Source organism: Pseudorca crassidens, chromosome 14 (genome assembly GCF_039906515.1).
Source record: "Pseudorca crassidens isolate mPseCra1 chromosome 14, mPseCra1.hap1, whole genome shotgun sequence".
NCBI lineage: Eukaryota > Metazoa > Chordata > Mammalia > Artiodactyla > Delphinidae > Pseudorca > Pseudorca crassidens.
Genome location: NC_090309.1, coordinates 46,421,117 through 46,439,649, shown reverse-complemented (window position 1 = coordinate 46,439,649; position 18,533 = coordinate 46,421,117). Strand labels below are relative to the sequence as shown.

General features: G+C 36.0%; 1 protein-coding gene across 1 annotated transcript in view; it reads right to left on the bottom strand.

Moving 5' to 3' along the window:
- PSME4 (proteasome activator subunit 4) overlaps window positions 1-18,533 on the bottom strand; it is a 98,654-nt gene that overhangs the window by 35,473 nt on the left and 44,648 nt on the right. The window contains exons 9-20 of the mRNA XM_067705060.1: window positions 18,065-18,157; window positions 16,997-17,262; window positions 14,101-14,287; window positions 13,337-13,426; window positions 12,513-12,577; window positions 8,936-9,086; window positions 6,931-7,029; window positions 6,641-6,710; window positions 6,106-6,173; window positions 4,772-4,987; window positions 4,100-4,257; window positions 2,482-2,577 (exon numbers count right to left, since the gene is read on the bottom strand). Coding sequence (XP_067561161.1) covers window positions 2,482-2,577; window positions 4,100-4,257; window positions 4,772-4,987; window positions 6,106-6,173; window positions 6,641-6,710; window positions 6,931-7,029; window positions 8,936-9,086; window positions 12,513-12,577; window positions 13,337-13,426; window positions 14,101-14,287; window positions 16,997-17,262; window positions 18,065-18,157 — 1,559 coding nt within the window. The remainder of the gene's footprint in view (window positions 1-2,481; window positions 2,578-4,099; window positions 4,258-4,771; window positions 4,988-6,105; window positions 6,174-6,640; window positions 6,711-6,930; window positions 7,030-8,935; window positions 9,087-12,512; window positions 12,578-13,336; window positions 13,427-14,100; window positions 14,288-16,996; window positions 17,263-18,064; window positions 18,158-18,533) is intronic.

Below are 18,533 nucleotides of genomic sequence, written 5' to 3'. Positions count from 1 at the left end.
GGTCACCATTATGCGTTTCCTTTTCTCCCCAACTTGGCACATTTTACTCTATCTCTTTTGGAATAACTCATGTCCAAAATAAAAGAGTTCTTTTCATCTTCTAGTTTCAAATTGACTTGCTACTGATAATCTCCAAGAATTATGCTACAGATCTTCTTTCTTCAAACTAGGCAGTATGATTCACTATTACAGAACAATGGCACCATCAATTGAAATTATTTGATTAGTTCTTTCAAATCAATTTACACTTAGAAGATTTTAATAATTATTGACCTATATTAGAATAAGCATTTTAGAAATTTAAAAGGCTAACTTTATTTTATTTTACTTTAGTGAAAACTAACTTGCTATCTGCAAAAAAAAGTCATGTTATATAAAGTCAATGTAAAAAGTCACATATTGCCAAAATAAATTAAAATTTCAGGTGAAGGTGATACCAGTTAGAAATTGGTTTTTTAAAAAAGGATTCTGTTAAGAACTAATTAAAAGCCCAGGGAAGACTTTACAAACTCTCTCTTTTGACAATTCAAAGGCAAAGTGATGCCCATTCATCTCTAACTGTACTTTGTATAATCATTACACTGAGTAGATGTACATAACTATAAAAAAATTCTAAAAATGTGTACTGTTCAGTGATTAAAATGATTGAAGTTTTCCTCGTTGTATATTTTATTTCATTATGTACTATTATATATACAAGAAAATATATTTTATAATTAAAATATATAAACACATTTATATTAAACATAATTTTGTATTACTTCGTTAGGTTTTATTATGTCAAATTTTCATCAAGTGAAAATTCTAAACACAACACTTTTAAATCTAAATCATCTTTCCTTTTCAACTTTTCTGAAAAAAAACCTATAAAGGGATATTCATTTCAATTTTATAGCTTATAATGTATAGTAAAATGGGCTAACAATCTGCTTAATTATCTTTTGTGGCATTAATAAGGTTTTAATAATATGGTATTGTTTTCCTTACTGAAAATGCATTTCATTATATACATATCTAACTGGCTTTATAATAACCAAATGGAACATTTGTCCTAATGCACATTTATTTCAAAGGATAAAGACTTTGCTTCAATGGCTCCATGCTGAAATGAACTGCAACGGAAACCTCTAAGCCTCCTGAGTGTATTGTAATCATCACTCAATACTAAAATAATCTAATTATATACACAGAAGATAAATGCTTTTGCTCTTAGATAAATTATTGGATTAAAGGACCACACTTCAACACATTCAAGCAGAACTAAGTTTACTGATATAATCAATTTGTTACGTATGAAATAGCTTTTTGGCATGCCGTAAGAGTTAAGTTCTTACTAATTACATACTGTTAAAGATCATTAGGGAAATCAAAACCATTTCTGTAGGTCTCTCATTTAAAAATATTGTTTAACATCTCTCTTGACAAAAATGAATTTTGGTAAAATTGCTCTTATATCAAACTATAAAACTGATGAAAAACAAAAGTTCTTTAAAAGAATTCAGTAAATTCCTAGGCAAACTTAAAACAGATTTCCTTACCTGAAACGACCCTACTTCTCCCTCTTAAATCTAATGAGTAATCTAAAAAGTTCAATGCCTAGAAACAGTTTTTAGATAAGTGAAATAAGTGGGAATTATGAAAATGTATGACTCCAAACAACTGATTATGCAGAATATGGAAAGACAAGCAAGCCACATTTTAAAACCATTCCTTGAAACATTTTAAGATTTTTGTTGCAAAATCAACAAATAATTCTCCCCTTCTGCTTTTCTGAGGGGCAAGGTTTCCTTACTCATTTTTGTGTTATTTTCATTAACTTATTCAGCAATGAGATGTTGGTGTTCAGAGAAAATAATCTAACATGGTATACTGAAACTAGCATCTATGTACTTGATAAGTGAGCTAAAGTTATATACAGCTGATTTCATTTAAATTCAATTGTTTTCAACTTAAATGGTAACACTGACAATGGACTAAATCAAGACATTCATTCGAAATAATAATACTCTGAAAAGCACTTAAATTTGTAAAAGCAACTTGGTGGATCTCAAAAGTTCAAAATCATAATGAATAACATAGAACAAATTTTTATTAAAAAACACCCCAGGTTTTTTGCTAGAAAATCCTTACCATTGATTGCAGACCAAAAAAAAGGTGTTTTCCTTTCTTTTTTTAAAGAATTTATCTTAATTAACTCAGTAAACTAACAGATGAACTTAATATCTCTAAGTTGATATTTTAAAACTGATTAGCATTGAAAGTTATTCTATCCTGGTACCATATGAAAAATCTGAATAAAGCCCTAAAATTTATAGATCTAAACTGTGCCTCAGGTGTTTTTGGCCTAACAATGACAAAAAGGTTAAAGTGATACAGAAACAACACCAATAACAAAACCAGTGACTCATTATGTGACTAAGTCTTAAAATATATGCCAAATGGCAAAACAGCAAAATATGTAAAGTAGTTATTTTTACTTACAAGTTAGTAACTGGCTCTCCTTTCAAGGGAGGTAGGAGGTTTCCTGAGCCAATTAAACAGTTGTGTACTATAGTCAGACTCTGTAGAACATCATCTCTAGAAAAAATAAAAAGCATTTTCATATTTGAGAAGACTCCAAATCCCTATTTAAGAAAAAGCCTTGTAGAGTTTAAGGTGAAGTAAAAAACTTTATCAAGTGAGAATATACAAAATTAAGGCATAGAAATGATGAATGTTTTCAGTTTACCCTCTTAATAGTACAAGGTAATTAAACAGATATTTACTGATAATATTAGACCTGCTTACATTTAAACAGGCTCTAAATAATCACAAGTAACAACAACTGATTGCCCTTTGTGAAGCAATTCTGAATTTAATTCCCTATTTACCCAAAGATCACAACCACTAACAAAAAGGGAAAACAATATTACAGAAGATTCTCCACTACAGTCTGTCTTTTATAATGCGCTAGCTAGGGACTTCCCTGGCGGTCCAGTGGTTAGGATGCAGCGCTTTCACCGCCAAGGGCCCAGGTTCAATCCCTGGTTGGGGAACTAAGATCCCACAAGCCATGCAGCGTGGCCAAAAAAAAAAAAAAGACTAGCTAAACATTTACTCCAAAAAGCAGTTCAGAGTACCACACAGCCAACGTAAGTCAATCATACTTCTTCCTCCTCCAAGCCCATTCCTACTGGGTTTGTTTATCAGAATTTCCTGTTATTTGACACATAGTAATTTTCTTACTATGATTTTAGGAACTTTCAAAGATTCAAACTATAAAAGTCTAGTGGTCTCAAATAATTGTTTCGTGCTAAAGCTCTTTGGGGGAGAAACAATATCTTAGAGATATTTCTCTAAGTAATATTAATATCAATAGTATGAATTACTGAAAAGAAACAAGCCAATAAAATCTAAGGCGAATCTAGAAAAACAGGCACTTCCTTACAAAGGGGGCATATTTACACACACTTCCCAAAAGATGCACAAGTGACACTGTCACTAAAAGCAAACTAGAAAAACTAGAAAAAAACTGAGTTTTTCTATTTAAGATGTTTAAATATTATGACAAAATTTCTGTTATTAAACTATAAAATGGTTTTATATTATATAGTTTTATATTATAGTAATGTGATTAGAAAACCACTTAAATGTATTAAATGGTTTTCTGATCACATTTATGGCAGATATTCAAAACACACATTGAAAATGAATACATCAGGGACCTCCCTGGTGGCGCAGTGGTTAAGAATCCACCTGCCAGTGCAGGGGAGATGGGTTCGAGCCCTGGTCCAGGAAGATCCCACATGTCGGGGAGCAACTAAGCTCATGCACCACAACTACTGAGCCTGCACTCCAGAGCCCGCGAGCCACTACAGAAGCCCGTGTGCCTACAGCACGTGCTCCACAACAAGAGAAGCCACCACGGTGAGAAGTCCGTGCACTGCAACTAGAGAAAGCCCACGTTCAGCAACGAAGACCCAACACAGCCAAAAATAAATTAATTTTTAAAAAAAAGAAAATGAGTACATCAGATATGCCATCGAGAGAGGGAGAGGCACAAAAAGAATTTTTTAGTCTACAACCATATAACACTAACTGATTATAAAAGAAAACTAACCTAGACATTTCAAGTTCTCCATCCCCACAGTGCTGGAGTTTGATGAGCTCAGGCTGAAGAAAAGAGTCCAACAGATAGAAGGCAAAAGCCACTTCTTCAGAAGAAGGAACATGCCACTGGATCCCCAAATTCCACAAGTCCCCTGGTTTACCCCAGTCCTAGAAAATAGCATTTAATTAGCAAGTTGAGAAGTTAGGGAAAAAAACAACATACAAACATATTTTAAAAGGCTTAAAAGAAACTGTATAGGTAATCCAAACCTAAGGCAGCAAGTGCACAAAATAAAGGTATGAAGACATCATAGGAGTCTTTCATTATCACCCCTGAAAAGGGTCTCCCTGAAGAGCCACTCAAATATCAGTTTACTATAAGAGTAACAGTAAGTTTATGTAAGGCTATTGCATTCCACCCCCAAGCTATATGGAACTATGGAGGTTAAATATGGCATTAAAAAGTCATTTCACATACAAACAGAAAAGAAGAAAACTAGAGCTAGATGAGAGCTACATCATACTTCCCAACTTTAAAACATTCCAATAATAGTTTTAGTAATCTATGTTAAAAATAAAGAAGTGACACCTTAATACACAACAAAGAAAAAACCCGCACTTTGAATCCCTTAGAAAAATAACCCAATATATCCTGGAGTCCTAAATTATTGAAAATGCTTGCCTTGATAGGAAAGTATTCAGAAGGAGGCTTGTCAAAGCCGCCTGGCACACTGCAGTATTCTGTAGGGTAGATAAGTGTAGTAGAACGAAGAAGGTGATGCAAAAGGTTACAAGACAGAGTGTAACCCTGCTTACAGGTTAAATGTAGGGTTCTTTGGAGAATCTTTACAAGGTGCTCCCTATAAAGAAGCAACTTCTTCCCATCCACTCGAGTAATCTAAAAAGAAAACAGTTAAAGATATTTTGGTTAAAAGATCAAGAATCAACAATTAAAGTTAACTATGTCTGGCCATTACAATTAAAGTTAACTATGTTTGGCCATTAAAGTAGTCTAAAATAGTAACAGTGTGTTTCTTTCTTTTTTTTTTTTTTTTTGCGGTAGTTGGGCCTCTCACTGTTGTGGTCTCTCCCGTTGCGGAGCACAGGCTCCGGATGTGCAGCCCAGCGGCCGTGGCTCACGGGCCCAGCCACTCCGCAGCATGTGGGATCTTCCCGGACCGGGGCACGAACCCGTGTCCCCTGCATCGGCAGGTGGACTCTCAACTACTGCGCCACCAGAGAAGCCCGTAATAGTGTTTCTTAAAATGACTTTAATTCATTTTAGGATTATCATTTTAATTATATTCTAACAATGAATTCTTCCTTAAGATCAAAACACATTTTCTGAGTTTAGGCTCTGAAGTGTCATAGTAACATCCTTTTCAAGAGGCTGTCTCCTTAAAGAGACAAAACTTATTTAAATGGATTTCTCTGTTCTTTGGTTTCTGAACTAACCCCTATAGGAAATGAAGTTTGACTGATGGCCAAATTTGGCATGAGGTGGGGGTGGGGGGGGGAAGATGCCAAATCTGATACACTTTTCAGTCAGAGTTACCCACAGTAGAATTAATCAGTAAAAAGTCAGGTAGAGCATTGACCGCGAAGTAGTCAACAGTTACCATACTCCTTTTATAATAAGAAAATGAGATTATCTGACTTTTTGTTGTCCCATAAAGACATTTTTCAAACTTATGACTTTACATGTTTTTTTTTTTTTTTTTTGCGGTACGCGGGTCTCTCACTGTTGTGGCCTCTCCCGTTGCGGAGCACAGGCTCCGGACATGTAGGCTCAGTGGCCATGCCTCACAGGCCCAGCCACTCCGCGGCATGTGGGATCTTCCCGGACCGGGGCACGAACCCGTGTCCCCTGCATCGGCAGGCGGACTCTCAACCACTGCGCCACCAGGGAAGCCCGACTTTACATGTTTTAAAGTTAACTTTTCAAAACAGGATAAATCTTCAGAGCAAGTCAACATTTTCACAGAAATATTTTCTTATTCCAAAGATTTACAATACCTCAGACAAAAGTTGAAGATTCCATAGTAACTCCTTATCTAGCTCTTCTTCATTTAATACATCATCATCTAAAAATAGCAAAATAGTATCAGAAGAAAAAAACAAATATCCAACTAAATGCATCATTTAAAAGTATTTATATTTAATATTTCTAATAGCTGAGAAAAGTCTCTTTTAGGACTTTTTCTTTCTTTCTTCGTTAAGCTGGACTTGCTCCAGAGGAGGTAGAAGCTCAATTTTCAAGAAAATAAACACACCAACCAGGATGTCTGCCCCTACACATCTCACAAAATAACAGATATTATAGCAACAGCTGAATGCTTCTTGTATGTATGAAAACATTAATGTAATAGAGTTAAAATTTCTAAGCTACCTGTCAACCCTGGATGATACCTTGTTTTGAGCAATTTTACCCCAAACTGTAAAATTAAAATACTGCATGGCTTAGAGAATCTGTTTCCATCAACAGAGTTGTAGAAACCAAGAAAAAAATTTGCTAAAGTTACAAATACAGAATAATAACCTTAAGACTTACTCATTGTAAGCTGAGTTATAACACTGCAGCAGTGGGGAACAAATAGCTTCAAAGATTCCTCCGGGCAGCACTGAAAACATATTTGTATAAATAAGTTTTTTTGAAAGGCACAAGTATTGAACAGTCACAAAGTATACACTAGCTCTATTTTCAGTGGCAAATAAGGGCTATAAGCAGCTACTGAAAGAAATGTGTATTTTAAGAATGACAAGCATGTCTAAAATAATTAACCACATAAAACTCATGGCTATTGATTCATTAATTCATCAGTCCAGAAAACCCCAACTCACCTTCACTGCAGCACGGCACATGTCTGCCACCATGCGGCCTGCAACTCTTGTTTCAAATATATGTGAAATTGAAAAATTAAAAACCTTCTGAAGGGCCACCTATTAAAAGATAATGTAACAAATGAAAATGTCTAACCAGCACGTTTAAGAAAATTAAACATCTTTTGAAACACCAAAGAAAATGATACTCAGACTATACTAAAAATAACCAAGTAGGAAAAATTTAACCATCTGAATACATAAAGATTTGCTTAATAATGCTACATTCAGGTTTATGAATAACCTTTGCACAAAACCCTAATGTGAACAAAACATTTGCGGCACAAGATTTTATTTGCTGCAGAAATGCTAAACACAAAACCAGAGCTGCTGGAAGCAAATGCAATTTAATTATCTTGCTGGCCAATCCAATATAACAGAGGAAATTTGGGGTAATATCTAATATTTACAGTTTGTCATTCTGACAACTACAAACTATATTTTTCTCTCCTCTAAAAGACTTGAAGCATTCTATTTAATTTTACAATCAAGTCACAGAATTTTAATTTCATTTCTGAATTAAAGAATTAGCTCTAGACATGGATTGACAATGCTGCAAATTATAAACAACTCCTTTCAAAAGATTTTGGTTAAATAAGAGATTATTTATGTTAATTTCTTTATACTAACATAATCTTAGTAAATATTTCATGCAGGTGTAAGGCAGTTTAGCTTTTAACCAGGATAAACACTGAACAATGATAATCTCAGCGAAAGAAGAAACAGAAATGGAAAGAGAGTAGTGGAATAGAAAATATGAAATAAATACCATATTGTATACAATAGGTATCGACTAATACTGAATAAGTGAATGTTCACAGAATGCCTTATGAGGACAAACTATTTCTCATTCATCATAGTTTGCCAGATCTTTATATTTGGGATTTAATTTCTATTATGTGATGGCATAAACAATTTTCAAAACTTTTCTCCCAAGTAGTATTTTACTGTAAATTTTAAACATACAGTCAATTCTTGTTATTTGCAGTAGTTATGCTCTGTAAAATCACTGTGGGCACTGAATTAGCAAATACTGAACCACAGTTCTTAGGGGAAATACAGGATTAAGTTCCCATAAACCTCTGGTTACATTTTCATCAACTGATGGATATATGGATATATAATTTTGTTTATGTGTGGTTCTCTTTGAAGACACTTTAATGTCTTTAATACACTGTTGATTTTTGCATTTTTGCAACAATTGCACTGTTGACACTTTAATACATTGTTGATTCATTAACCTTGAACTCATAGCCAAAAGCACTATAACTCATTTCTGAACGAAGCTTACCTAAAACATGTTAATATTTTCTATGTTAGGTCCATCACAACTATCTTTTGCTTAGAACACTAGACAGTGAGTGCATCAGCATTACTCTTGGGGGCCATTTTAAAATGCAAAATCACCAAAAAGCACAAAAATGTGAACGATCTGTCCTTAAATAGATGAAAAAAGGACACCTGTTTACATTACAGTATAAGAGCTAAAACAAGATGGCAGAGTGTCACCTTATTCGATTTCAGCTGTAAACACGCACAACTCAAAAATTTTTGCCACTTTCAAAAGTCTGCACAAAAGCACTGCGAGTACCAATTTTGCGGTTACAAATAAATTTTAGCAAGTACACTATGTTGAATTTGCAAATACAGAATCTGCAAATAATGAGGATCAACTGTGTATCTTTTCCAAATTTTATTTTATTATCATTTTTTTTGGCCTCGCCACGCCATGAGGCACGCAGGATCTTAGCTCCCCACCAGGGATTGAACTCGTTCCTCCTGCAGTGGAAGCGCGGAGTACTAATTACTGGACTGCAAAAGAATTCCCCATCTCTTTCAAATTTTAGTATGGAAAGAAAGGATAAGCTGGCATGATATGCATACAAAGTAACTTGAAGTTCAATTTTTAAAACATCAAATAAAACTACAAGTTGGAATTTAATTCTTTGCAGCAATGCACTCTTACCATAAATATTTCTTTGGAACATTGTGTGAGGATTGTACTAAACGTAGAAGACAGACCTAATTCGACCAAACTCTCCAAGTGAGTCATTTTCTCAGTTTCTGTCTCTTCTCTTGTTTGCTCCAATGTGCTACTTTCTATAAGTCCAAAGCATCTAAATAACCCAAAGAAAGTAAAATTTTAGCAACTAAAAACTGGCTTAACATTTTTTGTTGCTGATTAGATAAATCCATTGTCATGACTATGCAAGTGATAGCTACTTAATTTGTACATGGATCACAAACCAACTGTCCTTTTGTAACTTGAGAAGAAGCACCAGCCTTGCACAGTACTGGGTTGGCCAAAAAGTGCCTTCGGTTTTTAAGTAAAAATAAAAGACACATTTTTCATTTTCACCAAGAACTTTACTGAACAACGTATTCACCCTTTTGTTCCACTACCTGCTGCCATTTTTCAGGCAAATTCATAATTCCATCCTCCCAAAACTTTTTATCTTTTTGAGCAAAGAACTGTTCCAGATGCCTTTTACAGTCTTCCAGGGAATTGAAATTTTTTTCCACGAAGAGAATTTTGTAAAGACCGAAATAAATGGAAATCCAAAGGTACTATGTCTGGTGAATACAGCGGATGAATCAGGACTTCCCAGCCAGGGACTTCCCTGGTGGTCCAGTGGCTAAGACTCTGCGCTCCCAATGCAGGGAGCTCAGGTTCAATCCCTGGTCAGGGAACTAGATCCCACATGCCACAACTAAGAGTTTGCATACAGCAACTAAGAGTTCACATGCCACAACTAAAGATCCTGCATGCCACAACTAAGACCCAGTGCAGACAAATAAATAAATAAATATTTTTTTAAAAAAGAACTTCCCAGCCAAGCTGTAACAGTTTTTTTGTTTGTTGGTTTATTTTTTTAATTTTTGGCTGCATTGGGTCTTCATTGCTGCGTGCGGGTTTTCTCTAGTTGTGGCAAGCGGGGGCTACCCTTCGTTGCGGTGCGCGGGCTTCTCATCGTGGTGGCTTCTCTTGTTGCAGAGCACGGGCTCCAGGTGCACGGGCTTCAGTAGTTGTGACCCGCGGGCTCTAGAGCTCAGGCTCAGCAGTTGTGGTGCACGGGCTTAGCTGCTCTGTGGCATGTGGGATCCTCCTGGACCAGGGCTCAAACCCGTGTCCCCTGCATTGGCAGGCGGATTCTTAATCACTGCGCCACCAGGGAAGTCCCTGTAACAGTTTTTGCCTGGCCATCAAAGAAACATGAAGTCTTGTGTTATCCTGTTGGAAGATTATGCATTTTCTTTTGACTATTTCTGGATACTTTTTGTCGAGTGCTGCTTTCAGTTGGTCTAATTGGGAGCAGTACTTGTTGGAATTAATCATTTCGTTTTCTGGAAGGAGCTCATAATAGAGGACTCTCTTCCAATCCCACCATATACACAACATCACCTTCTCTGGATGAAGACCAGCCTTTGGTGTGGTTGGTGGTGGTTCATTTCACTTGCCCCACAGTCTCTTTTGTTCCACATTATTGTACAGTATCCTTTCATCGTCCATCACAATTTGTTTTAAAAGTGGAACGTTTTGGGCTTCCCTGGTGGCACAGTGGTTGAGAGTCCGCCTGCCAAGGCAGGGGACGCGGGTTCGTGCCCCAGTCCGGGAAGATCCCACATGCCGCGGAGCGGCTGGGCCCGTGAGCCATGGCCGCTGAGCCTGCGCGTCAGGAGCCTGTGCTCCACAACGGGAGAGGCCACAACAGTGAGAGGCCCGCGAAAAAAAAATAAATAAAAAAAATAAAAGTGGAACGTTTTCATTACATTTAAGTAGAGAATTGCATGTGGAAATATGGTCAAGAAGGTTTTTTTCACTTAACTTATGTGGAACCCAAACATCAAAGTGATGAACACAACCGAGCTAATGCAAATGATTTTCAACACTTGATTTGGATATTTTGAGTATGTCGGCTGTCCCCCGCGTGGTATAACGTTGACTGTTCTCAATTAATGTTTTGATTTGACTGCTATCAACTTCAACTGGTCTACCCAACCATGGAGCACTGTCCAGAGAGAAATCTCCAGCAACTTCGCAAACCACTTTTTTTCAAAAATTTTTTTAAATTGGAGTATAATTGCTTTACAATGTTGTGTTAGTTTCTGCTGTACAATGAAGTGAATCAGCTATTATATCCTCATATCCCCTCCCTTTTGGGCCTCCCCCCAGCCCACATCCCACCCATCTAGGTCATCACAGAGCACCAAGCTGAGCTCAGCATGTTCCCACTAGCTATCTATTTTCCTGTGGTAATGTATATATGTCAATCCTAATCTCCCAATTCGTCCCACCGTCCCCTTCCTGCCCTGTGTCCACCTGTTCGTTCTCTACATCTGCGTCTCTATTCCTGCCCTGCAAATAAGTTCATCTGTACCATTTTTCTAGATTTCACATATATGCGTTAGTATACAATATTTGTTTTTCTCTTTCTGGCTTACTTCACTCTAGACTCTAGGTCCATCCACATCTCTACAAATGACCCAATTTCGTTCCTTTTTATGGCTGAGTAATATTCCACTGTATATATGTGCCACATCTTCTTTATCCATTCATCTGTCATTGGACATTTAGGTTGTTTCCATGTCCTAGCTATTGCAAATAGTGCTGCAATGAACATTGGGGAACATGTGTCCCTTTGAATTATAGTTTTCTCAGGGTACATGCCCAGTAGTGGGATTGCTGGGTCATAAGGTAGTTCTATTTTTAGTTTTTTAAGGAACCGCCATACAGTTCTCCACAGTGGCTGTAACTATTTACATTCCCACCAACAGTGCAAGAGGGTTCCACTTTCTCCACACCCTCTCCAGCATTTATTGTTTGATGATGGCCATTCTGACTGGTGTGAGGTGATACCTCATTATAGTTTTGATTTGCATTTCTCTAATAATTGGAGATGTTGAGCTTCCTTTCATGTGCCCCTTGGCCATCTGTATGTCCTCCTTGGAAAGGTGTCTATTTAGGTCTTCCACCCATTTTCTGATTGGGTTGTAATTGTTTTTTTGATATTGAGCTCTATGAGCTGTTTATATATTTTGGAGATTAATCCTTTGTCTGTTCCTTCGTTTGCAAAGATTTTCTCCCATTCTGAGGGCTGTCTTTTTGTCTTTGCAAACTACTTTTGACATGTTCGATCAGTCACAGCACCTTCTCCATACACTGCACAAATCTTTTTTTTGCATTTCAGTTGCGTTTTTACCTTTCTTGAAATAATAAAGCATAATATGCCAAAAATGTTGCTTTTTTCTTCCACCTTCAAGATGAAAATGGCTACACAAAAATTCACCAATTTTTGATAAGTCTTTTTCTAAATGCACCCCAATATGACAGCTGTCACATACAATCTAACAAAATTGTTTCGAATGAAGTTAAAGACAACTAAGTATTACTAGAGCCATCTTATGGAAATAAACAAACGAACCTTTTGGCCAACCCAATAATTAAATACAGGTTGCAATGCAAAACGAGGCTAAAGTTGCTGGGACAGGACATCACTATTTTTGAATGTCAGATAAAGGAGATATCTGGGGTACTTGCTCACCTGTCCATAAACTGTAAGACGAAATCCTCAAATTCAGCTGTGGCAGAACAAAGTTCTCGCTCCACCTGTAACATGTCAATGTGGAGAAAATTTTAAAATAGTCTTTGATTTTTTTCTCTGAACAAAACTCAATTGTAGTCTACAAAATGTTTCTAACACTTCATTATTACATTGAGCACTGAGAAACAGCACCATAATCCCGTATCAATTTAGAATAACTCATCTACTTTCCAGGAACCAAAATAAGAAGTAATTAACATATTTTGTAAGGGCCCAAAACAGAAGTCAGGCAGCCATTTTTTAAAAAATCAATAACAGTTTTCAAACTGCTAGTGTATGTGTAAAGGATTATCTCTCACTACTTAAACATCTAAATGCCAAAAGTCAGGTAGTAAAATACTTGTAATAAAGAAAATTGTTCTGAAAAAAATCCAGACAGTAATGAAGAAAATTTCTCTTCATTAAATGCCAATCCCCTTAACAGATTTATTCCTAACATAAGATGGAAAAACAAAATGCCACCACCTTTGCTTAACAAAACATTAAAAAGTGACAAAACACTGAAATACACCTTTACATGTCACTTGTTTACTAAAATAGCCTATTTTTGACCACCCCCTTTGGTGGGTGCTCTGCAGATTATTTTATCAATGATGACCTCCATTTATATCGTTCTGGTCACAAAACAGTGGTCACAAAACAGTAATTTTAACTTATGAGCACCTCTGCAAAGTTGCTTTTAAACTATCAAATATTACTATGCCTATACAGTAAGAATCAGAACTCAGCTAACCAATCCTTTTACAACCAGAAAGGATCCTTACTTCTGTGAGGTCATTTCTTTCTTGTAGTACAGATGAACAATCTACTAAAGGCACCAGGGTGGAAAATGTTGCTATAAATTGGAATGTGATCTATGGGAAGATACAAAAGATCTAATATTAATTACATAACTCTAGTTCCAAAATACATGTATACCATAAGCTACAATAAAGTACCAAATAAATTATTCTGAGGGAAATTCCACAACAATTTTTCTGAAAGTTTATTTGGTTTAAGCACAAAGTTCTGCAATCTTTTGTCATTGAGAAGTTACTGTGCCTCCCACCAAAAATATAACATTAGCTAAGAGTAAATAGAAAATGCTAATGCAGAAGCTAGAGACCAGGGAAGAGGGAAAGTGAACGATATTGTAAGTCAGAAGGTGTGTGTATAAGGGGAATCTGGCATTTCACACCCAGTAATTTTTATTATGTTCCTTGTGACAAGTGCAGACAAACGGAAGCACAAGTGATCATATGCTATCATTTTTAATGTATCTGCTTAAGGAAGACAGGAGATACGTAATGAGCTTTAAAACACCATATGATCATAAATGCACACGTTATGGGAAATTACTAAGGAAGACCTTACATAGATCAACTAACTGTCCACAGACCTAAACTTGAGCATCTACAGATATAACTCTGCTACCATTAACAAATTTTACACTTTACTATGTTCTAAAGAATATTTGAAGAAAAAGTAATAAGATATCCATTTACATAATTGTAACTTAGATACAAAACAGAATCATAAACATGCTCACCATGCATTTACTAAAGTCATTTGGATCCACCCCAGGCAATGCTCTCATCAACAGAGGTAGCATGTGTGTTGGACCTTCAGGAAACCACTTGCCCCCTGATACCAAACTGCGGGCTACTCCAATTACACAACTTAATGTAGCTGTGAGCTGGTGAGGTTCTGTTAAAGTCTCTAGTGCAGGATATGTTCTATAGTTTGAAAACAGAATTTAAAAAATTTTCCATCACAGATAAACATACATACACATTAAACATACTAAATTCATAAACTGCATTTTGGATTAAAGGTTTGTAGCTGGCACAGTATTTTGAGTGAATATTTGCTCTCAACGTGAACAGAATCACACAAATAAAGGAAAGGTACATGTTTCTCCAACTCCCTGCCACCTTACCACCTTCCTCCATGCCAATTCCACACTGAAAAGTAATATTAGCTGGTAGATTTTTGCATTCTTTCAGCATCTTAATCCATTTCCACATTCCAATAGGACTGCATCTAATCTAACAGTCAGTGATTATTAGAATTCAGGAATAACAAGTTACAACTACTCCACTCTTCCCTTTTACGGGAAAAAATAATCTTACTAAAATGCTGAAGGGTCTATTTTATACTTTTAAAAAGACTGTATTTTAAAGTTGGAAATCAGCTATCAGAAACATAAGAGAATATGCCTGAGACTAGAGTGAATAAAACAGGGGGAATAAGACAAACGCAATCTTTGATCACGAGCCAAGAACACTCACTCTATGGCTCAGTGATTTCACTTTGAGAATCTATCCTATAGGGGGAAAAAAAATCCAAAATACAGTCAGTTTAAATTCCTCTTATACAGAAAAGATAAGTAATAAGGAAATTTAATTATAAATAAGTAGGAAAAAGAAGGATTTCTAACTAGGATTAAAAAAAAAAATCAAACCTATGCTTATTTTAAAAGATGAATGAAACAAACCAAAAACTCCAGCAGAGGCTGTCTTCAGGAGATGCAAAACTAAGTGCCTAAAATTTTTTTTCTACGTTTTTACTTTTAAGAGACTTTTGCTTGGGGACTTCCCTGGTGGTCCAGCAATTAAGACTCTGCGCTCCCAATGCAGAGGGCCCGGCTTTGATCCCTGGTCAGGGAACTAGATCCTGCATGTCTCAACTAAGAGCCCGCATGCCGCAACGAAGATACCGTGTGCTGCAACTAAAAAGACCCCACGTGGCCAAATAAATATATATTTTTTAAAAAAGACTTTTGCTTGGAAATTCCCTGGCAGTCCAATGGTTAGGACTCGGCACTTTCACTGCCATGACCCAGGTTCAATCCCCGATCGGGGAACTAAGATCCTGCAAGCCGTGCACTGCGGCCAAAAAAAAAAAAAAAAAGAGAGAAGAAGAAAAAGAAAACAAAAAACAAAAACCCGTCAAAAAAAAGGTAGCAATGCCACTTCTAAACAGGACAAAATTACAAATGAGTCTCAAAAAATGTCATTGTATTGACATTTTTGTTAATTAAATATTTATCTTGGCCAAGCATACAAACAGAATATGCTGGTATTAAATTTGTCCAAAATTTGAGAACTAAAGAAAAATGTGATGGATAATTGTATTTGTATTTATAAGCTTTGTTCGTTCTACTAAATACTTATCTCACCAGTCATAATTCATCAGCTGGAAAACATTAAAATAAGGCAAAACAAAGGGAAAGTAAAGAAACACCAACACCTCAGAGTTCAAAATTTTGACTATGCAAACAACTGAAGTCCCCCCTTAGAGGCAAGTCTCTCCTCTCCAAAGAGCATCAAGGGACTTGCCACTGACTGATAGCTTCTGCTACCATGTGGAGGTCAAGTAGCAAAGAACACTGAAGGCTGAAGACAGAGTAGAAACTGCCTAACTTCCCCATTCCATTTCCTAATTAAGTTGTACATGCTGGAAGTTTCAAGGCCCCAAGATGTATACATAAAAAAACAGGGGAGGCTGGGAAAGTGAAGTACAACTTAAATAGTTATGGCAAAGAGACAGGGCAAGATAGTACAAGCAACTCAAATTACAAATAATGGAGCCCCATTTTGGTGAAGATCTTTAACAGGATACCCTTTGCCAAGTAAATGTCACCAATTTTCTTGTCTCAACAGTTAGAAAATAAGCTGTCATCTGTATTCTGCCAGTAAGGACCTTGGGCAAATCTGAGTTTTAAGAAACTCAAACTGTTAGATCCTTCTGGACTCCAAAATCTAACATTCTTCTTCTACTTTTGACAAAGCCATTTAGAGAGGAATCATAAAGCTGAAGTTCAGGGAGCAAAGGAATGAATAACAGACAGCTTAAGCAATCTGCTCCTGAACACTCAAGACAACTGAGAGTGGCTCTCTCCTACGAAGCACACCAGGTCTACACTGTGACAGTGATGAGGCAAATGGAGAACTACTTTTGTTACTATTTCAACATACAAAACAACGAATGCAGTAAAATCAACACTGTGGAAATACACACAAGGTTATACAATATATGAAAATAATACAGGCAACCAAATTTTCTTGTCTATCGTTGAGCCTGAGAAATAGAAATGCAAAATCACATTCACCGCCATGTTCTCAATATTTAGTGACACTCACATTTTGTGAAAGAACAGCCAGAGCTTTATTTATGAGCAAAAACTTGAGTAGCTAAAATGTGCAAATAATTCAAAATATTTTATTTTATCCGTTTCATATCAATTTTCTTTTCTCTCCAATAAACCTTTATCAAGTTACCAATCATTAGGTTAAAATGTCTTGTCTCCTCTAGGAACAGGAATAAGCACAAAGATAGCAAAACAGAAGCCACAGAAAAGAAAAGAAAGCCAAGCACAAGAGTATAGAGAATAACAGTAGCCACAGCTGAGGCTTCAACGAAACAAGTAAAGCTATACTTACCTTTCAAGTACAGGGGGTATTACTAACTCCGGTCTCATGAGTGCAAGATTCTGCAGAGCCTGGGCTGCTTCTAAACTACCAGTTTTGCTAAACATAGCCAAGAGGACAGGTTGAATAATGCATTGTACAAAGTCTGTAACATCTTGATCAGTAAGCTTATGGCTATCAGGCACAGGAGTTAACCAAGAAGGCTTCTTGTATCTTTCACGATGTAATCTTCTAACAACACTGTTTGGCAACCGCTGAAGTAGTTTCATTAACTTGTTCTGGGGACACAGAAGCAGAAGGTCCTAGGTAGGTTCTAGTTCCCCTATAGATATTCATAGTTCCTCTCTACCCTCCCAAGTAAAGATTTTTTAAAATAACAGCTTGTATAATCATTCTTTTTTTGACTACAACCTTTTTATTTTTAAAATTTTATTGAAGTATAGTTGATTTACAACTATACTGTGTTGATTTACAACACAGTGTGGTGTGTTAATTTCTGCTGTATAGCAAAGTGACTCAGTTATACATATATATATTCTTTTTCACATTCTTTTCACATACATTGTGGTTTTCACAGGACATTGAATATAGTTCCCTGTGCTATACAGTAGGACCTTGCTGTTTAACAGCTTGTATAATCTTATTACAAAGACCTGTATGGCCTAACTAGATAGAATAAAATACTCTTATCAATTAATCATTGATAATAATTAATAAAGATGTGTTCAAATTTCAGTTTTAATTTCTAGCACCACATGAATCTTCCATTACGTGAAAAGCCATTTTAACCAGGCAACTTAAAAACAAACAAATAAACAAACAAAAAACACTAACATGATAAAACTGAAGAGATGATTCCATGGGTTTGTGGTAACATACCAGTTACCACACTAGTATTATCTTTATTTCTACATGTTCTGTGAACACGGTAACTTAATGTAAACTTGATCATTGACATATAGCCAAATCTTAGACAAAGGACAGAAAATGTATCATAGGTTAAACAATAGGCAATAGTTACATGTGACCATATCTTAAAAAATTCCAAACCCTAAGAGTAAAAAAATGAACATTACTCACCAGCCAGCGGCCATTATTTGAAGGATGGTAAAAAGATGTGATGCTGTTAAACAAACCAGCCAAATGTTTTTGCACTAGCTTACTTGGTCCACCCTGTTCAGATAAAAGAGCAAAAATATCAGTACCCACGTTATCTGTAAAACTGAAGGGGTTAACAGGCCCAGGCCTATATACAGATCTCTTAACGTGGCTTATATTCATCCTGCTGGCAAAAATCAATTCTACCTCTAAATAAAAGTCAAAAACAATTCCCGGATGAACTTCATACAAATCAATCCAAGACAGTCTACTAAAAATAAGGGCAAATAAATTAATTAATTAATTAAATTAAAATAAAAAATAAGGGCAACTTACTGAAACCAAATCAGAAAATGGAAAAGGTACCTTTCAATTTAGAATAACAATATCTTTTACTCTTTGCAGTTAAATAATTTTTCTCACTAAGATTACCATCTTAAAATAACCAACT